The 18,898-nt window shown below is 50.3% G+C and overlaps 1 protein-coding gene across 1 annotated transcript in view; it reads left to right on the top strand.

Annotated features, from left to right (window-relative positions):
• Nucleotides 1-18,898, top strand: part of LOC115106115 (calcium/calmodulin-dependent protein kinase type 1D-like) — an 87,249-nt gene that overhangs the window by 57,072 nt on the left and 11,279 nt on the right. Inside the window, exons 4-6 of the mRNA XM_065008214.1 lie at nt 13,925-14,063; nt 14,564-14,690; nt 17,204-17,279. Of these exons, the coding sequence (XP_064864286.1) occupies nt 13,925-14,063; nt 14,564-14,690; nt 17,204-17,279 (342 nt within the window). The remainder of the gene's footprint in view (nt 1-13,924; nt 14,064-14,563; nt 14,691-17,203; nt 17,280-18,898) is intronic.

Genomic DNA, 18,898 nt, shown 5'->3' with positions numbered 1-18,898 from the left:
GAAGAGAGGGAGAGATGGAGCGTGGGGATAGAGAGAGAAGAGATAGAAGAGAGGGAGAGATGGAGCGTGGGGATAGAGAGAGAAGAGAGGGAGAGATGGAGCGTGGGGATAAGGGAGAGATGGAGCGTGGGGATAGAGAGAGAAGAGAGAGGGAGAGATGGAGCGTGGGGATAGATAGAGAAAGGGAGAGATGGAGCGTGGGGATAGAGAGAGAAGAGAAAGGGAGAGATGGAGCGTGGGGATAGAGAGAGAAGAGAAAGGGAGAGATGGAGCGTGGGGATAGAGAGAGAAGAGAAAGTGAGAGATGGAGCGTGGGGATGGAGAGATGGAGCGTGGGGATAGAGATAGAAGAGAGGGAGAGATGGAGCGTGGGGATAGAGATAGAAGAGAGGGAGAGATGGAGCGTGGGGATAGAGATAGAAGAGGGAGAGATGGAGCGTGGGGATAGAGAGAGAAGAGAAAGGGAGAGATGGAGCGTGGGGATAGAGAGAAGAGAGGGAGAGATGGAGTGTGGGGATAGAGAGAAGAAGAGGGGAGAGATGGAGGATAGAGGGAGAGAGAGAGAAGAGCGTGGGGAGAGATGGAGCTTGGGGATAGAGAGAGAAGAGAGGGAGAGATGGAGCGTGGGGATAGAGAGAGAAGAAAAATGGAGAGATGGAGCTTGGGGATAGAGAGAGAAGAGAGGGAGAGATGGAGCTTTGGGATAGAGAGAGAAGAGAGGGAGAGATGGAGCGTGGGGATAGAGAGAGAAGAGAGGGAGAGATGGAGCGTGGGGATAGAGAGAGAAGAGATAGAAGAGATGGAGTGTGGGGATAGAGAGAGAAGAGATAGAAGAGAGGGAGAGATGGAGCGTGGGGATAGAGAGAGAAGAGAAAGGGAGAGATGGAGCGTGGGGATAGAGAGAGAAGAGAAAGGGAGAGATGGAGCGTGGGGATAGAGAGAGAAGAGAAAGGGAGAGATGGAGCGTGGGGATATAGAGAGAAAGGGAGAGTTGGAGCGTGGGGATAGAGAGAGAAGAGATAGAAAAGAGGGAGAGATGGAGCGTGGGGATAGAGCAAGAAGAGGGAGAGATGGAGCGTGGGGATAGAGAGAGAAGAGATAGAAGAGAGAGAGATAGAAGAGAGGGAGAGATGGAGCGTGGGGATAGAGAGAGAAGAGATGGAGCGTGGGGAGAGAAGAGAGGGAGAGATGGAGCGTGGGGATAGAGAGAGAAGAGAGGGAGAGATGGAGCGTGGGGATAGAGAGAGAAGAGAAAGGGAGAGATGGAGCGTGGGGATAGAGAGAGAAGAGAAAGGGAGAGATGGAGCGTGGGGATAGAGAGAGAAGAGAAAGGGAGAGATGGAGCGTGGGGATAGAGAGAGAAGAGAAAGGGAGAGATGGAGCGTGGGGATAGAGAGAGAAGAGAAAAGGGAGAGATGGAGCTTGGGGATAGAGAGAGAAGAGAGGGAGAGATGGAGCGTGGGGATAGAGAGAGAAGAAAAAGGGAGAGATGGAGCTTTGGGATAGAGAGAGAAGAGAGGGAGAGATGGAGCTTGGGGATAGAGAGAGAAGAGAGGGAGAGATGGAGCGTGGGGATAGAGAGAGAAGAAAAAGGGAGAGATGGAGCTTGGGGATAGAGAGAGAAGAGAGGGAGAGATGGAGCGTGGGGATAAAGAGAGAAGAGAGGGAGAGATGGAGCGTGGGTATAGAGAGAGAAGAGGGAGAGATGGAGCGTGGGGATAGAGAGAGAAGAGATAGAAGAGATGGAGCGTGGGGATAGAAGAGAGAGAAGAGAGGGAGAGATGGAGCGTGGGGATAGAGAGGGAGAGATGGAGCGTGGGGATAGAGAGAGAAGAGAGGGAGAGATGGAGCGTGGGGGATAGAGAGAGAAGAGAAAGGAGAGATGGAGCGTGGGGATAGAGAGAGAAGAGAAAGGAGAGATGGAGGGTGGGGATAGAGAAGAGAAAGGGGAGAGATGGAGCGTGGGGATAGAGAGAGAAAGGGAGAGATGGAGCATGGGGATAGAGAGAGAAAGGGAGAGATGGAGCGTGGGGATAGAGAGAAGAGATAGAAAAAGGGAGAGATGGAGCATGGGGATAGAGAAAGAGAGGGAGAGATGGAGCGTGGGGATAGAGAGAGAGAAGAGATAGAAGAAGAGAGGGAGAGATGGAGCGTGGGGAGAAGAGAGAAAGAAGAGGGAGAGATGGAGCGTGGGGATAGAGAGAGAGAAGAGGGAGAGATGGAGCGTTGGGATAGAGAGAGAAGAGAGGGAGAGATGGAGCGTGGGGATAGAGAGAGAGAAGAGAGGGAGAGATGGAGCGTGGGGATAGAGAGAGAAGAGAGGGAGAGATGGAGCGTGGGGATAGAGAGAGAAGAGAGGGAGAGATGGAGCGTGGGGATAGAGAGAGAAGAGAGAGGGAGAGATGGAGCGTGGGGATAGAGAGAGAAGAGAAAGGGAGAGATGGAGCGTGGGGATAGAGAGAGAAGAGAAAGGGAGAGATGGAGCGTGGGGATAGAGAAGAGAAAGGGAGAGATGGAGCGTGGGGATAGAGAGAGAAAGGGAGAGATGGGGATATAGAGAGAAAGGGAGAGTTGGAGCGTGGGGATAGAGAGAGAAGAGAAAGGGAGAGATGGAGCGTGGGGATAGAGAGAGAAGAGAAAGGGAGAGATGGAGCGTGGGGATAGAGAGAGAAGAGAAAGGGAGAGATGGAGCGTGGGGATAGAGAGAGAAGAGAAAGGGAGAGATGGAGCGTGGGGATAGAGAGAGAAGAGAAAGGAGAGATGGAGCGTGGGGATAGAGAGAGAAGAGAAAGGGAGAGATGGAGCGTGGGGATAGAGAGAGAAGAGAAGGGAGAGATGGAGCGTGGGGATAGAGAGAAGAAGAAAGGGAGAGATGGAGCGTGGGGATAGAGAGAGAAGAGAAAGGGAGAGATGGAGCGTGGGGATAGAGAGAGAAGAGAAAGGGAGAGATGGAGCGTGGGGATAGAGAGAGAAGAGAGGGAGAGATGGAGCGTGGGGATAGAGAGAGAAGAGAAAGGGAGAGATGGAGCGTGGGGATAGAGAGAGAAGAGAAAGGGAGAGATGGAGCGTGGGGATAGAGAGAGAAGAGAAAGGGAGAGATGGAGCGTGGGGATAGAGAGAGAAGAGGGAGAGATGGAGCGTGGGGATAGAGAGAGAAGAGAAAGGGAGAGATGGAGCTTGGGGATAGAGAGAGAAGAGATAGAAGAGGGAGAGATGGAGCGTGGGGATAGAGTTAGAAGAGATAGAAGAGAGGGAGAGATGGAGCGTGGGGATAGAGAGAGAAGAGGGAGAGATGGAGCTTTGGGATAGAGAGAGAAGAGAAAGGGAGAGATGGAGAGATGGGGATAGAGAGAGAAGAGAAAGGGAGAGATGGAGCGTGGGGATAGAGAGAGAAGAGAAAGGGAGAGATGGAGCGTGGGGATAGAGAGAAGAGAGGGAGAGATGGAGCTTTGGGATAGAGAGAGAAGAGAGGGAGAGATGGAGCGTGGGGATAGAGAGAGAGAGAAAGGAGAGATGGAGCTTGGGGATAGAGAAGAGAGAGGGAGAGATGGAGCGTGGGGATAGAGAGAGAAGAGAAAGGGAGAGATGGAGCGTGGGGATAGAGAGAGAAGAGAAAGGGAGAGATGGAGCGTGGGGATAGAGAGAGATAGAGAGAAGAGAGGGAGAGATGGAGCTTGGGGATAGAGAGAGAAGAGAGGGAGAGATGGAGCGTGGGGATAAAGAGAGAAGAGATGGAGCGTGGGTATAGAGAGAGAAGAGATAGAAGAGAGGGAGAGATGGAGCGTGGGGATAGAGAGAGAAGAGGGGGAGAGATGGAGCGTGGGGATAGAGAGAGAAGAGAAAGGGAGAGATGGAGCGTGGGGATAGAGAGAGAAGAGAAAGGGAGAGATGGAGCGTGGGGATAGAGAGAGAAGAGAAAGGGAGAGATGGAGTGTGGGGATAGAGAGAGATAGAGATAGAAGAGAGGGAGAGATGGAGCGTGGGGATAGAGATAGAAGAGAGGGAGAGATGGAGCGTGGGGATAGAGATAGAAGAGAGGGAGAGATGGAGCGTGGGGATAGAGATAGAAGAGAGGGAGAGATAGAAGAGGGAGAGATGGAGCGTGGGGATAGAGAGAGAAGAGAAAGGGAGAGATGGAGCGTGGGGATAGAGAGAGAAGAGAAAGGGAGAGATGGAGCGTGGGGATAGAGAGAAGAGGAAGAGAGATGGAGTGTGGGGATAGAGAGAGAAGAAAAAGGGAGAGATGGAGCTTGGCGATAGAGAGAGAAGAGAGGGAGAGATGGAGCGTGGGGATAGAGAGAGAAGAGATAGAAGAGAGGGAGAGATGGAGCTTTGGGGATAGAGAGAGAAGAGAGGAGAGATGGAGCTTGGGGATGGGGATAGAGGGAGAGATGGAGCGTGGGGATAGAGAGAGAAGAGAGAGGGAGAGATGGAGCGTGGGGATAGATAGAGAAAGGGAGAGAAGAGAAAGGGAGAGATGGAGCGTGGGGATAGATAGAGAAGAGAAAGGGAGAGATGGAGCGTGGGGATAGAGAGAGAAGAGAAAGGGAGAGATGGAGCGTGGGGATAGAGAGAGAAGAGAAAGTGAGAGATGGAGCGTGGGGATGGAGAGATGGAGCGTGGGGATAGAGATAGAAGAGAGGGAGAGATGGAGCGTGGGGATAGAGATAGAAGAGAGGGAGAGATGGAGCGTGGGGATAGAGATAGAAGAGGGAGAGATGGAGCGTGGGGATAGAGAGAGAAGAGAAAGGGAGAGATGGAGTGCGGGGATAGAGAGAAGAGAGGGAGAGATGGAGCGTGGGGATAGAGAGAAGAGGGAGAGAGATGGAGCGTGGGGATAGAGAGAGAAGAAAAAGGGAGAGATGGAGCTTGGGGATAGAGAGAGAAGAGAGGGAGAGATGGAGCGTGGGGATAGAGAGAGAAGAAAAATGGAGAGATGGAGCTTGGGGATAGAGAGAGAAGAGAGGGAGAGATGGAGCTTTGGGATAGAGAGAGAAGAGAGGGAGAGATGGAGCGTGGGGATAGAGAGAGAAGAGAGGGAGAGATGGAGCGTGGGGATAGAGAGAGAAGAGAGAAGAGAGGGAGAGATGGAGCGTGGGGATAGAGAGAGAAGAGATAGAAGAGAGGGAGAGATGGAGCGTGGGGATAGAGAGAGAAGAGAAAGGAGAGATGGAGCGTGGGGATAGAGAGAGAAGAGAAAGGGAGAGATGGAGCGTGGGGATAGAGAGAGAAGAGAAAGGGAGAGATGGAGCGTGGGGATATAGAGAGAAAGGGAGAGTTGGAGCGTGGGGATAGAGAGAGAAGAGATAGAGAGAGAGAGAGCGTGGGGATAGAGCAAGAAGAGGGAGAGATGGAGCGTGGGGATAGAGAGAGAAGAGATAGAAAGAGGGAGAGAGAGAAGAAGAGGGAGAGATGGAGCGTGGGGATAGAGAGAGAAGAGATGGAGCTTGGGGATAGAGAGAGAAGAGAGGGAGAGATGGAGCTTTGGGGATAGAGAGAGAAGAGAGGGAGAGATGGAGCGTGGGGATAGAGAGAGAAGAAAGAGGGAGAGATGGAGCGTGGGGATAGAGAGAGAAGAGAAAGGGAGAGATGGAGCGTGGGGATAGAGAGAGAGAGAGATGGAGAAAGAAAGGAGAGATGGGCGTGGGGATAGAGAGAGAAGAGAAAGGGAGAGATGGAGCGTGGGGATAGAGAGAGAAGAGAAAGGGAGAGATGGAGCTTGGGGATAGAGAGAGAAGAGAGGGAGAGATGGAGCGTGGGGATAGAGAGAGAAGAAAAAGGGAGAGATGGAGCTTTGGGATAGAGAGAGAAGAGAGGGAGAGATGGAGCTTGGGGATAGAGAGAGAAGAGAGGGAGAGAGGGAGAGATGGAGCGTGGGGATAGAGAGAGAAGAAAAAGGGAGAGATGGAGCTTTGGGATAGAGAGAGAAGAGAGGGAGAGATGGAGCGTGGGGATAAAGAGAGAAGAGAGGGAGAGATGGAGCGTGGGTATAGAGAGAGAAGAGATAGAAGAGAGGGAGAGATGGAGCGTGGGGATAGAGAGAGAAAGGGAGAGATGGAGCGTGGGGATATAGAGAGAAAGGGAGAGTTGGAGCGTGGGGATAGAGAGAGAAGAGATAGAAGAGAGGGAGCGTGGGGATAGAGAGAGAAGAGATAGAAGAGAGGGAGAGATGGAGCGTGGGGATAGAGAGAGAAGAGATGGAGCGTGGGGATAGAGAGAGAAGAGAAAGGGAGAGATGGAGTGTGGGGATAGAGAGAGAAGAAAAAGGGAGAGATGGAGCTTGGTGATAGAGAGAGAAGAGAGGGAGAGATGGAGCGTGGGGATAGAGAGAGAAGAAAAAGGGAGAGATGGACCTTTGGGGAAGAGAGGGAGAGATGGAGCTTGGGGATAGAGAGAGAAGAGAGGGAGAGATGGAGCGTGGGGATAGAGAGAGAAGAAAAAGGGAGAGATGGAGCTTGGGGATAGAGAGAGAAGAGAGGGAGAGATGGAGCTTTGGGATAGAGAGAGAAGAGAGGGAGAGATGGAGCTTGGGGATAGAGAGAGAAGAGAGGGAGAGATGGAGCATGGGTATAGAGAGAGAAGAGATAGAAGAGAGGGAGAGATGGAGCGTGGGGATAGAGAGAGAGAGAAGGGAGAGATGGAGCGTGGGGATAGAGAGAGAAGAAAGGGAGAGATGGAGCGTGGGGATAGAGAGAGAAGACAAAAGGGAGAGATGGAGCGTGGGGATAGAGAGAGAGAAGAGGGAGAGATGGAGCGTGGGGATAGAGAGAGAAGAGAAAGGGAGAGATGGAGCGTGGGGATAGAGAGAGAAGAGAAAGGGAGAGATGGAGCGTGGGGATAGAGAGAGAAGAGAAAGGGAGAGATGGAGTGTGGGGATAGAGAGAGAAGAGATAGAAGAGAGGGAGAGATGGAGCGTGGGGATAGAAGAGAGGGAGAGATGGAGCGTGGGGATAGAGATAGAAGAGGGAGAGATGGAGCGTGGGGATAGAGAGAGAAGAGAAAGGGAGAGATGGAGCGTGGGGATAGAGAGAGGAGAGAAAGGGAGAGATGGAGCGTGGGGATAGAGAGAGAAGAGAAAGGGAGAGATGGAGCGTGGGGATAGAGAGAAGAGGGAGAGAGATGGAGTGTGGGGATAGAGAGAGAAGAAAAAGGGAGAGATGGAGCGTGGGGATAGAGAGAAGAGGGAGAGAGATGGAGTGTGGGGATAGAGAGAGAAGAAAAAGGGAGAGATGGAGCTTGGGGATAGAGAGAGAAGAGAGGGAGAGATGGAGCTTGGGGATAGAGAGAGAAGAGAGGGAGAGATGGAGCGTGGGGATAGAGAGAGAAGAAAAAGGGAGAGATGGAGCTTGGGGATAGAGAGAGAAGAGAGGGAGAGATGGAGCTTTGGGATAGAGAGAGAAGAGAGGGAGAGATGGAGCTTTGGGATAGAGAGAGAAGAGAGGGAGAGATGGAGCTTGGGGATAGAGAGAGAAGAGAGGGAGAGATGGAGCGGGGGTATAGAGAGAGAAGAGATAGAAGAGAGGGAGAGATGGAGCGTGGGGATAGAGAGAGAAAGGGAGAGATGGAGCGTGGGGATATAGAGAGAAAGGGAGAGTTGGAGCGTGGGGATAGAGAGAGAAGAGATAGAAAAGAGGGAGAGATGGAGCGTGGGGATAGAGAAAGAAGAGGGAGAGATGGAGCGTGGGGATAGAGAGAGAAGAGATAGAAGAGATGGAGAGATGGAGCGTGGGGATAGAGAGAGAAGAGAGGGAGAGATGGAGCGTGGGGATAGAGAGAGAAGAGAGGGAGAGATGGAGCGTGGGGATAGAGAGAGAGAGAAGAGATGGAGCGTGGGGATAGAGAGAGAAGAGAGAGAAGAGAGGGAGAGATGGAGCGTGGGTATAGAGAGAGAAGAGATAGAAGAGAGGGAGAGATGGAGCGTGGGGATAGAGAGAGAAGAGAGGGAGAGATGGAGCGTGGGGATAGAGAGAGAAGAGATGGAGCGTGGGGATAGAGATGGAGCGTGGGGATAGAGAGAGAAGAGAGGGAGAGATGGAGCGTGGGGAGAGAGAAGAGATAGAAAGGGAGAGATGGAGCGTGGGGATAGAGATAGAAGAGAGGGGGATAGAGAGAGAAGAGGGAGAGATGGAGCGTGGGGATAGAGAGAGAGAAAGGGAGAGATGGAGCGTGGGGATATAGAGAGAAGAAGGGAGAGATGGAGCGTGGGGATAGAGAGAGAAGAGAGAAAAGAGGGAGAGATGGAGCGTGGGGATAGAGAAAGAAGAGAGGGAGAGATGGAGCGTGGGGATAGAGAGAAGAGAGAGGGAGAGATGGAGCGTGGGGATAGAGAGAGAAGAGAGGGAGAGATGGAGCGTGGGGATAGAGAGAGAGAAAGGAGAGATGGAGCGTGGGGATAGAGAGAGAAGAGAGAGGGAGAGATGGAGCGTGGGGATAGAGAGAGAAGAGAAAGGGAGAGATGGAGCGTGGGGATAGAGAGAGAAGAGAAAGGGAGAGATGGAGCGTGGGGATAGAGAGAGAAGAGAAAGGAGAGATGGAGCGTGGGGATAGAGAGAGAAGAGAGGGAGAGATGGAGCGTGGGGATAGAGAGAGAAGAAAAGGGAGAGATGGAGCTTTGGGATAGAGAGAGAAGAGAAAGGGAGAGATGGAGCGTGGGGATAGAGAGAGAAGAGAAAGGGAGAGATGGAGCGTGGGGATAGAGAGAGAGAGAAAGGGAGAGATGGAGCGTGGGGATAGAGAGAGAGAGATGGAGAAGAGAGGAGAGATGGAGCGTGGGGATAGAGAGAGAAGAGAGGGAGAGATGGAGCGTGGGGATAGAGAGAGAAGAGATAGGGAGAGATGGAGCGTGGGGATAGAGAGAGAAGAGAGGGAGAGATGGAGCGTGGGGATAGAGAGAGAAGAGAGGAGAGATGGAGCGTGGGGGATAGAGAGAGAAGAGAGGGAGAGATGGAGCGTGGGGATAGAGAGAGAAGAGAGGGAGAGATGGAGCTTGGGGATAGAGAGAGAGAAGAGAGAAGAGAGGGAGAGATGGAGCGTGGGGATAGAGAGAGAAAGGGAGAGATGGAGCGTGGGGATAGAGAGAGAAAGGAGAGATGGAGCTTGGGGATAGAGAGAAAGGGAGAGATGGAGAGTGGGGATAGAGAGAGAAGAGATAGAAAAAGAGGGAGAGATGGAGCGTGGGGATAGAGAGAGAAGAGAGGGAGAGATGGAGCGTGGGGATAGAGAGAGAAGAAAGAGGGAGAGATGGAGCGTGGGGATAGAGAGAGAAGAGAGGGAGAGATGGAGCTTGGGGATAGAGAGAGAAGAGAGGGAGAGATGGAGTGGGGATAGAGAGAGAAGAGAGAGAGAGATGGAGCGTGGGGATAGAGAGAGAAGAGAAGGGAGAGATGGAGCGTGGGGATAGAGAAAGAAAGAGGGAGAGATGGAGCGTGGGGATAGAGAGAGAAGAGAGAAGAGAGGGAGAGATGGAGCGTGGGGATAGAGAGAGAAGAGAGGGAGAGATGGAGCGTGGGGATAGAGAGAGAAGAGAGGAGAGATGGAGCGTGGGGATAGAGAGAGAAGAGAGAGGGAGAGATGGAGCGTGGGGATAGAGAGAGAGAGAAAGGGAGAGATGGAGCGTGGGGATAGAGAGAGAGAGAGAGGGAGAGATGGAGCGTGGGGATAGAGAGAGAAGAGAAAGGGAGAGATGGAGCGTGGGGGGATAGAGAGAGAAGAGAAAGGGAGAGATGGAGCGTGGGGATAGAGAGAGAAGAGAAAGGGAGAGATGGAGCGTGGGGATAGAGAGAGAAGAGAAAGGGAGAGATGGAGCGTGGGGAGAGAGAGAGAGAAGAGAAAGGGAGAGATGGAGCGTGGGGATAGAGAGAGAGAGAAGAGAGGGAGAGATGGAGAGTGTGGGGATAGAGAGAGAGAGAAAGGGAGAGATGGAGCGTGGGGATGGAGAGATGGAGCGTGGGGATAGAGAGAGAAGAGATAGAAGAGAGGGAGAGATGGAGTGGGGATAGAGAGAGAAGAGAGGGAGAGATGGAGCGTGGGGATAGAGAGAGAAGAGAAAAGGGAGAGATGGAGCGTGGGGATAGAGAGAAGAGAAAGGGAGAGATGGAGTGTGGGGATAGAGAGAAGAGGGAGAGAGATGGAGCGTGGGGATAGAGAGAGAAGAAAAAGGGAGAGATGGAGCTTTGGGATAGAGAGAGAAGAGAGGGAGAGATGGAGCGTGGGGAGAGAGGAGAAAGAGAGAGAAAGAGGAGAGATGGAGCGTGGGGATAGAGAGAGAAGAGAAAGGGAGAGATGGAGCGTGGGGATAGAGAGAGAGAAGAGAAAGGGAGAGATGGAGCGTGGGGATAGAGAGAGAAGAGAAAGGGAGAGATGGAGCGTGGGGATAGAGAGAGAAGAGAAAGGGAGAGATGGAGCGTGGGGATAGAGAGAGAAGAGAGGGAGAGATGGAGCGGGGGATAGAGAGAGAAGAGAAGAGGGAGAGATGGAGCGTGGGGATAGAGAGAGAGAGAGAGAAGAAGAGGGAGAGATGGAGCGGGGATAGAGAGAGAAGAAAGGGAGAGATGGAGCGTGGGGATAGAGAGAGAGAGAGAGGGAGAGATGGAGCGTGGGGATAGAGAGAAGAGAGGGAGAGATGGAGCGTGGGGATAGAGAGAGAGAGAGGGAGAGATGGAGCGTGGGGATAGAGAGAGAGGGAGAGATGGAGAGATGGGCGTGGGGATAGAGAGAGAGAAGAGAGGGAGAGATGGAGCGTGGGTATAGAGAGAGAAGAGATAGAAGAGAGGGAGAGATGGAGCGTGGGGATAGAGAGAGAAAGGGAGAGATGGAGCGTGGGGATAGAGAGAGAAAGGGAGAGATGGAGCGTGGGGATATAGAGAGAAAGGGAGAGTTGGAGCGTGGGGATAGAGAGAGAAGAGATAGAAAAGAGGGAGAGATGGAGCGTGGGGATAGAGAAAGAAGAGGGAGAGATGGAGCGTGGGGATAGAGAGAGAAGAGATAGAAGAGAGGGAGAGATGGAGCGTGGGGATAGAGAGAGAAGAGAGGGAGAGATGGAGCGTGGGGATAGAGAGAGAAGAAGAGGGAGAGATGGAGCGTGGGGATAGAGAGAGAAGAGAAAGGGAGAGATGGAGCGTGGGGATAGAGAGAGAAAGAGGGAGAGATGGAGCGTGGGGATAGAGAGAAGAAGAGCGTGGGGAGAGATGGAGGAGAGGGGATAGAGAGAGAAGAGAAAGGGAGAGATGGAGCGTGGGGATAGAGAGAGAAAAGGGAGAGATGGAGCGTGGGGATAGAGAGAGAAGAGAAAGGGAGAGATGGAGCGTGGGGATAGAGAGAGAAGAGAAAGGAGAGATGGAGCGTGGGGATAGAGAGAGAAGAGAAAGGGAGAGATGGAGCGTGGGGATAGAGAGAGGAGAGAAAGGGAGAGATGGAGCGTGGGGATGGAGAGATGGAGCGTGGGGATAGAGAGAGAAGAGATAGAAGAGAGGGAGAGATGGAGCGTGGGGATAGAGATAGAAGAGAGGAGAGATGGAGTGTGGGGAGAGATGGAGTGTGGGGATAGAGAGAGAAGAGAAAGGGAGAGATGGAGCGTGGGGATAGAGAGAAGAGAAAGGGAGAGATGGAGTGTGGGGATAGAGAGAAGAGGGAGAGAGATGGAGCGTGGGGATAGAGAGAGAAGAAAAAGGGAGAGATGGAGCTTTGGGATAGAGAGAGAAGAGAGGGAGAGATGGAGCGTGGGGATAGAGAGAGAAGAAAAAGGGAGAGATGGAGCTTGGGGATAGAGAGAGAAGAGAGGGAGAGATGGAGCTTGGGGATAGAGAGAGAAGAGAGGGAGAGATGGAGCTTTGGGATAGAGAGAGAAGAGAGGGAGAGATGGAGCTTGGGGATAGAGAGAGAAGAGCGGGAGAGATGGAGCTTGGGGATAGAGAGAGAAGAGATGGAGCGTGGGGATAAAGAGAGCGAGAGAGAGGAAGGAGAGAAAGGGCAAGAGAGAGCGGAGCGGATTAGCAATTAATTTCTTATCTCCTTTTTTCAGAGACTTCCTTAGAATGTAACTTTCTTCCTGCTCTTATTTGATCTGTCACTGTGACGATGCCCCCCAGATTCACATTCACTCCGCCAATGTGTGTGTGCATGTGCTATTTTGTTTGTGTATTCAATATTCATCCAATGCAAATCTCTGCAATATATTTGACCCTATGCTCATTCTCCATCAATCTCCCTCAGTGCAGCAACGAGAGGTGCAGTGAACCTGGTTGTTCTTGTTTAGTATATAGGTTATTATTTTATATTGATAGTTATGTTTGTATCTTATGGCGGTTAAGGTTAGAATTGAGATTGATTTAAGCTGATCCAAGATCAGTATTTAGGTTCAGAGAGTAACTAGAAGACAATAAGAGATCTAGGTTGCGTCTGTTTTAGGTTCAGTGTGTGGGTTAATATGAATACCAGTAATGATCATGGTTACAGCTCCCCCATGGGGATCAGAGGAGAGGAGCAGCCCCTCGGGCTCCTGCTGACTGAGGAAGAAGGCACAGTACATCTGCCTCCCAAACGCCATACACAGAGAGAGAAGGAGGGACTTTATTGGGTCAATATGAAAGCACTAACATCAACGGATCAAAACAGTACTTGTTGTCACCGCTGATTCCTGGTAGCCCTTGGCGTGACATGGCATGGCGTTCTATTGAAGGTCAGCTGTCTGTTTATCAATATAGTGTTTATAGAAGGACTGCAGCCAGATGCCTTCAGGGGACATGTCAAACATGAGAGCGTGAGACAACAGAAACAGTCGATGGGGTCAATACAGGAACCAGGAGAGGGAGCTGTGTACCTATGGAAATGCAAAATGTCCTTCCTCTGTTGTTTCCATATTGTGCTTGTCAATACCAAGAGAGACAGCCATGAGAGACAGATTCTACCTCTTTAATGTTCTTACCGTACATACTAGGCATTTTAATGTATCTCTTTGTTCTAACACATGTTAAACCTAATATAGAGTCATTTGACTTAAACATTTTAAAAATGTATCCCTATCTCCTCCCTTCCTCCCTCAGAACTAGTCTTTACGGACCTTGGCACTATTAGAGATGAGTGGTTGGCTACTCCCCCTTGTGGTGGAATGTGACAGAAAGATGCTTTACCCCGACAGACCTACAGTGTTACATGGGTTCTCTGCAGTGAAACGTAGTGATGACACCCTGCTCACATACAGCAGAGTGTCACTAAGCTAATGACCAGTGCACTGAGCTGTTCTACTAGTGGCAGACCCAGGATCAGTTTACCCTTTCCATAACCATAAGGGACGGCCGGACATGCTACAAATCTGTCCTTAGATCAGTGCTTAGCAGCCATCTATACTGCCCTGTGCCAGTTGGCTGTAGAGGACTGAGGAAAGTTATGGGATGTTCAGCTTCTGGCCTGTGGCTGTTCTGGCACTTTAAAAACCCCATAATCTGGCTAAGAGTCTTAAAACAAACCTGTAAAACAGCAAGGGCACCGTCTGACACACACACACACACACACAGTCTGAAGCTTAACTATCCTCCACGGTGTGAATCTATGGTCCGAGAAATATGAGGCACCTTTTTCTCAGTTTCTTTTAGATTTTGTATCCCTCCCATCTCCTGTCCTGTCTCTCTGCTACAGTTCTCCCTATACAGTTAGTTTTAGACTGTATGGTGCACTTTGATTGGTTGTGATAGTATAGAGCATGAAGGGATAAGTTTAGTGGCACAGAGGGTTGGAATGGGTCAAAGCACTCCCCACTGTGGGGTACACACACACACACACGGTTGAATGGAGGCAGATTCGTGTAGCTCATAAATGAAGTCTCAGTGGATCTGTCTCATAACAGGTTCCCTCCAGATGTGTGCCTGCGTGTGTGCACATCTGTTTTACTTACCTCGTTTACTGACCGCCTCTCTGTCTGTGTCTACAGAGTGTCGGGAGGTGAGTTGTTTGACCGTATCGTGGAGAAGGGGTTCTACACAGAGAAAGATGCCAGTACGCTCATTAGACAAGTGCTAGACGCTGTCGACTACCTCCACAAGTTGGGCATCGTCCACAGAGACCTGAAGGTGATGGTGACACACAAGCTTGCACTCCCCTCCCTCTCTCCCATCACACACAATCACACTGAAACACACACACTGAAACACAGACACAAAAACCCTGTCTACTCTCCCCTGCATCTCGACATGTGCGGATCACTTGTGTTTTATGGACCATGATTCATTGCGGTGATGTGGTGCAGCATGCGTTTGTGATTTAGGCCACTCAGCGGGTCACAACACGCAGTGGCTTCTGGGAAATACACCACAGAGCGGAATCGCCTGAGAGAGAGGAGTACGGTCATACGGCTTCATAAAACCGACAGCAACATAACTGTATTGTGTGGTCGGTTATAGCCTACCTAACGAATTATTACGATTTTATATCTACAGTATGTTCAGGGTATGTATGTAAGTAAACAGATCAAAGGATGGGAGAGCTCAGTTTGAGTGATAGGGGGAGAGTGTTAATAACAATCTATTGCTCCATCTCTCTCTCCCTCCCTCCCTCCCTCCTCTCTTCCCAGCCAGAGAACCTGCTGTATTTTAACCCCCAGGACGAGTCTAAGATCATGATCAGTGACTTTGGTCTGTCCAAGATGGAGGGCAGTGGGGACGTCATGTCGACCGCGTGCGGCACGCCGGGATACGTGGGTAAGAGATGCCTCTCCACCCCTTAATCTTAAATGTCCTGACTTAGAAGTTAATGCCACATGTTAATATACCTTGTGTCGTTGGCTACTGAAATGTTAATACTGGAAGCAAATGAAAGCCTTTTAGGTTTTTAAGCTACCATCCTTTCCAAAAGTCATATGCTACGTTGTGTTCACTCTTACTGAGTGTGATGCCATCACTGTGCTTCACAGTGACACACTTTATAATATAGTATAGTGTAGGATAAATCACACTGCTTTAATTATGTGTCTGCAATGGGAGAGGGTGCATCTGTGTGCCGCTCACACACACAGACAACCTGCCTCTGGAGTAAGAAGCTCTTATCACTCGCTGACAGACCCTGCCCCCAGTCGCCTGCTTTCCCCTTTTTAACAGAGCGACTGAGTCAGAGAGTCAACATGGCGGGGCGCTCTACTGCAGTGCACTACGCGCCAGACGACTGCCATCCCTGTGTCAGACATGGGGATTTATATACTGCATCCCTGACACTGTAACTGTGTGTGTGTGTGTGTGCATGCGTGCGTGATTTTTCATCTCAGCGGAGTGTGTGAGAGACAGATGTTTTACATTATTTCCATGACCGATCCTTTCATGTTGACGTGTAGGACGGTGCCTCTGGTAGTCAGACACTCTGAAGACTCAACATGTTGACGTGTAGGACGGTGCCTCTGGTAGTCAGACACTCTGAAGACTCATCATGTTGACGTGTAGGACGGTGCCTCTGGTAGTCAGACACTCTGAAGACTCATCATGTTGACGTGTAGGACGGTGCCTCTGGTAGTCAGACACTCTGAAGACTCATCATGTTGACGTGTAGGACGGTGCCTCTGGTAGTCAGACACTCTGAAGACTCATCATGTTGACTTGTAGGACGGTGCCTCTGGTAGTCAGACACTCTGAAGACTCATCACGTTGACGTGTAGGACGGTGCCTCTGGTAGTCAGACACTCTGAAGACTCATCATGTTGACGTGTAGGACGGTGCCTCTGGTAGTCAGACACTCTGAAGACTCAGCATGTTGACTTGTAGGACGGTGCCTCTGGTAGTCAGACACTCTGAAGACTCAACATGTTGACGTGTAGGACGGTGCCTCTGGTAGTCAGACACTCTGAAGACTCATCATGTTGACGTGTAGGACGGTGCCTCTGGTAGTCAGACACTCTGAAGACTCAACATGTTGGTAGTCGGTGCCTCTGGTAGTCAGACACTCTGAAGACTCATCATGTTGACGTGTAGGACGGTGCCTCTGGTAGTCAGACACTCTGAAGACTCATCATGTTGACGTGTAGGACGGTGCCTCTGGTAGTCAGACACTCTGAAGACTCATCATGTTGACTTGTAGGACGGTGCCTCTGGTAGTCAGACACTCTGAAGACTCATCACGACACTTGAAGACTCACGTGTAGGACGGTGCCTCTGGTAGTCAGACACTCTGAAGACTCATCATGTTGACGTGTAGGACGGTGCCTCTGGTAGTCAGACACTCTGAAGACTCAGCATGTTGACGTCTTATCTGCCGGGTCCTATCCACGCTCCTACATCGACTCGCACGTCAGTTAGCAGACACTTGTTTAAGCTTATCCATAGGGAACTGTAGCCGGTGTACTGTAGGCCAGCTAAACAACACCTTACTAGTTAATGACATTGGAACTGTCCCATCCACATGACATTGGCTTTAAATGCTCAGACACTCCTTTGTTCTCCTTCCTCATCCCTCTATCCAACAATCTTGTGAGATGAGGCCACTGCAGTTTTTGTCCCTCCATCCCTCCCTCCCCATCTGCTGTGGGCTGCTGTAGGCCTGTTCCATTCTAAGAGGCTGTAATGTGATGGTTGCTGCATTAGAAATGCTGCTAAATATAGCAGGTCCTGGATGATTGCATTGAGAAGCCTGCATTCCTGAGGTATGAATAGCCCAGGGTTAGTGCCTGGGATGGCTGAATTAAGACCAGACTCTGTGGTTTGGACAGGCCCACCGTCAGAGTGGACACACGCATACACATACTGGGTACACGCACACACACACACGTTGGCCATATTGTTAAAGGAGATGCGTACCACACACACTCAGCCCAGCACAAGTAAAAAAAAAAGTTTTAAGTATTACATTTGAGCCTCTCAGTGCACAAGCATCTATGCGTGTCCGACTGTGTGTGTGTCTATGCTTGTGACTGTGTGTGTGTTTCCTGTTCCGTAATCTGTATTTACCTCAATCTTTGATTTTGTCCTGTCTGGCGGCTGTTGTTTGGGTGATATCAGTTTTATTTTGTCTGGGCCGTTATCATTGATTAGTCTGGACAGGCTTCTCTGTCTCTAATCGCCCACGGAGGGGGGGTGTCACAGCCTCTGATAGGATGAGCTCCAGCTCTGGGCTCGACAGCAGGTTAATCTAGGACGGAGAACATGTCTCTATGTCCGTCTCTCTCCATCTCTGACTGTCTCCAGTTATGTCATCAGTCACATATCTCTCTCTGTCTCTGTCTCTCTCTCAGCTCCAGAGGTTCTTGCTCAGAAGCCCTACAGTAAGGCAGTGGACTGCTGGTCCATCGGAGTCATTGCATACATCCTGTAAGTATTTACAGTCTATTGTACAACTCCTACATACATGCTATGTGTTCCCATACCCAGTCAATGCCATGAGGGCAGAATTCACAGCTTTATATTGAGGGCCTTGGTTTGGATCCTTGGTCACTCTGTGATTTTCATGTCTTCTAGAGTGCAGATGCATTTCACAAGTTCACACAAGTTTGACTTATTGTGTGTGTGCGTGGATGTTTGTGTTTTGTAATGGCCATTAATGGAGAATGACACAACATCATACCTCTCTCTTTCCTTTCATCAGAGCCAGATGTTGGTCTGCTACACTCTGCTCTGCTCAGTCACCATGTATGGACATAGTGCTTCTGAGGAGAAAAAACAGACTTTTCAACATGTCTCTCTTGTTTTTCATTTGTCTTTCACCCCTCTGTCTGTGTGCGGACAACCTCTGAGTCAGAGCAGATTTAGCGCTGTGTGTGTTTCAGCTCTCGCTGACTGAGTTCCAGACGTATGTGTGTGTTTAGGGGTTAGAGTTCAGGGTTAGGGACAGGGTGAATAGGGGTAATAGAACAATAAAGGCTGTGAGAAAGGTGCCTTACCTCAGTCATTAGAGCATCAGTGCAAATCTTCCTCATCCCCTGAAAACGTTCCTCATTTTTGCTCCTCTCTCCCTTTCTGTGTTGATCTTGGCTCTCAATGGTTTGTCGCAAGATGAGCTCTGTGATGTGCAAAGCAGGCTCTGCCCTCTGGTTCGCTCTCATCCTTCCCCTCTCCCCTTGTTCCTTCTCCCGCCCCAATTGCTCAGACATCCTCTGTTCTCTGTTTTCACCTGTTTATATACATCTCTGTCTGTTTATTGATGTAGCTGTTATGTAACTCTCCATGCTTACACAGCTTTGGATATAAGGATCACTAGGTGTCACTAGGGTCCTTAGAGGTGTGTGTGTGTGTGTGTGTGTGTGTGCGCGCGCTCCTGTCACCTCTACACATGTGAGCGAGGAGAAATAATGGTCTGAGAAACAGCGTTCACACAGTCAGTGGATTAAACTGTGAATGTTTGTATATATTCAATAAGTAGTCCTGAAACATCCTTGTGAATAGCCTAGGCAATACTAAATTACACCAAATATGTGTTTAGAGTTCAAGTAAATATATTAAATCCAAGAATATGCAGTTCTGGATGGTAGACCCCTGATGTTTCCACAGTGAGTTCCCAGTGATCAGTGAGCTACTCCCGTGTTGTCATTTAGCCATTAGCACCATTAGAACAGGCCTCGGACCTCGTTAGCCGATCCTGAGCACCTCAACACAATCCGGCTTGGCATGCCTGGTTGGGTCTCTCCTCAGGTGTGTAGTGATCGCATCAAGTAATCAGGTGGAATAATCGCTCGGGCTCCTGCGGGGGAATGACGTTCAAGTCTTTTAACCAAATGTGAAAGCACAAAAACAAAAAAGCTCATTGCGACCACATCAGGCAGAACAGAGTTCGATGGAGAAAGGCATTTTAATGAGGTTTGATCATAATGGCGGCTAATGTTTTCTATGGAAATCGTTTTGCCACTTGAAGAAGTTCAATTAGTCCAGAATTAGGTTAGGAGAGCAGACAGAGAAAAGGTTTAGGATACATTACATTAACCTTGTCAGTTTAT

Source organism: Oncorhynchus nerka, linkage group LG23 (assembly GCF_034236695.1).
Source record: "Oncorhynchus nerka isolate Pitt River linkage group LG23, Oner_Uvic_2.0, whole genome shotgun sequence".
Lineage (NCBI taxonomy): Eukaryota > Metazoa > Chordata > Actinopteri > Salmoniformes > Salmonidae > Oncorhynchus > Oncorhynchus nerka.
The sequence above is the reverse complement of the archived record's forward strand: the minus strand, read 5'-3'. Positions and strand labels throughout refer to the sequence as shown.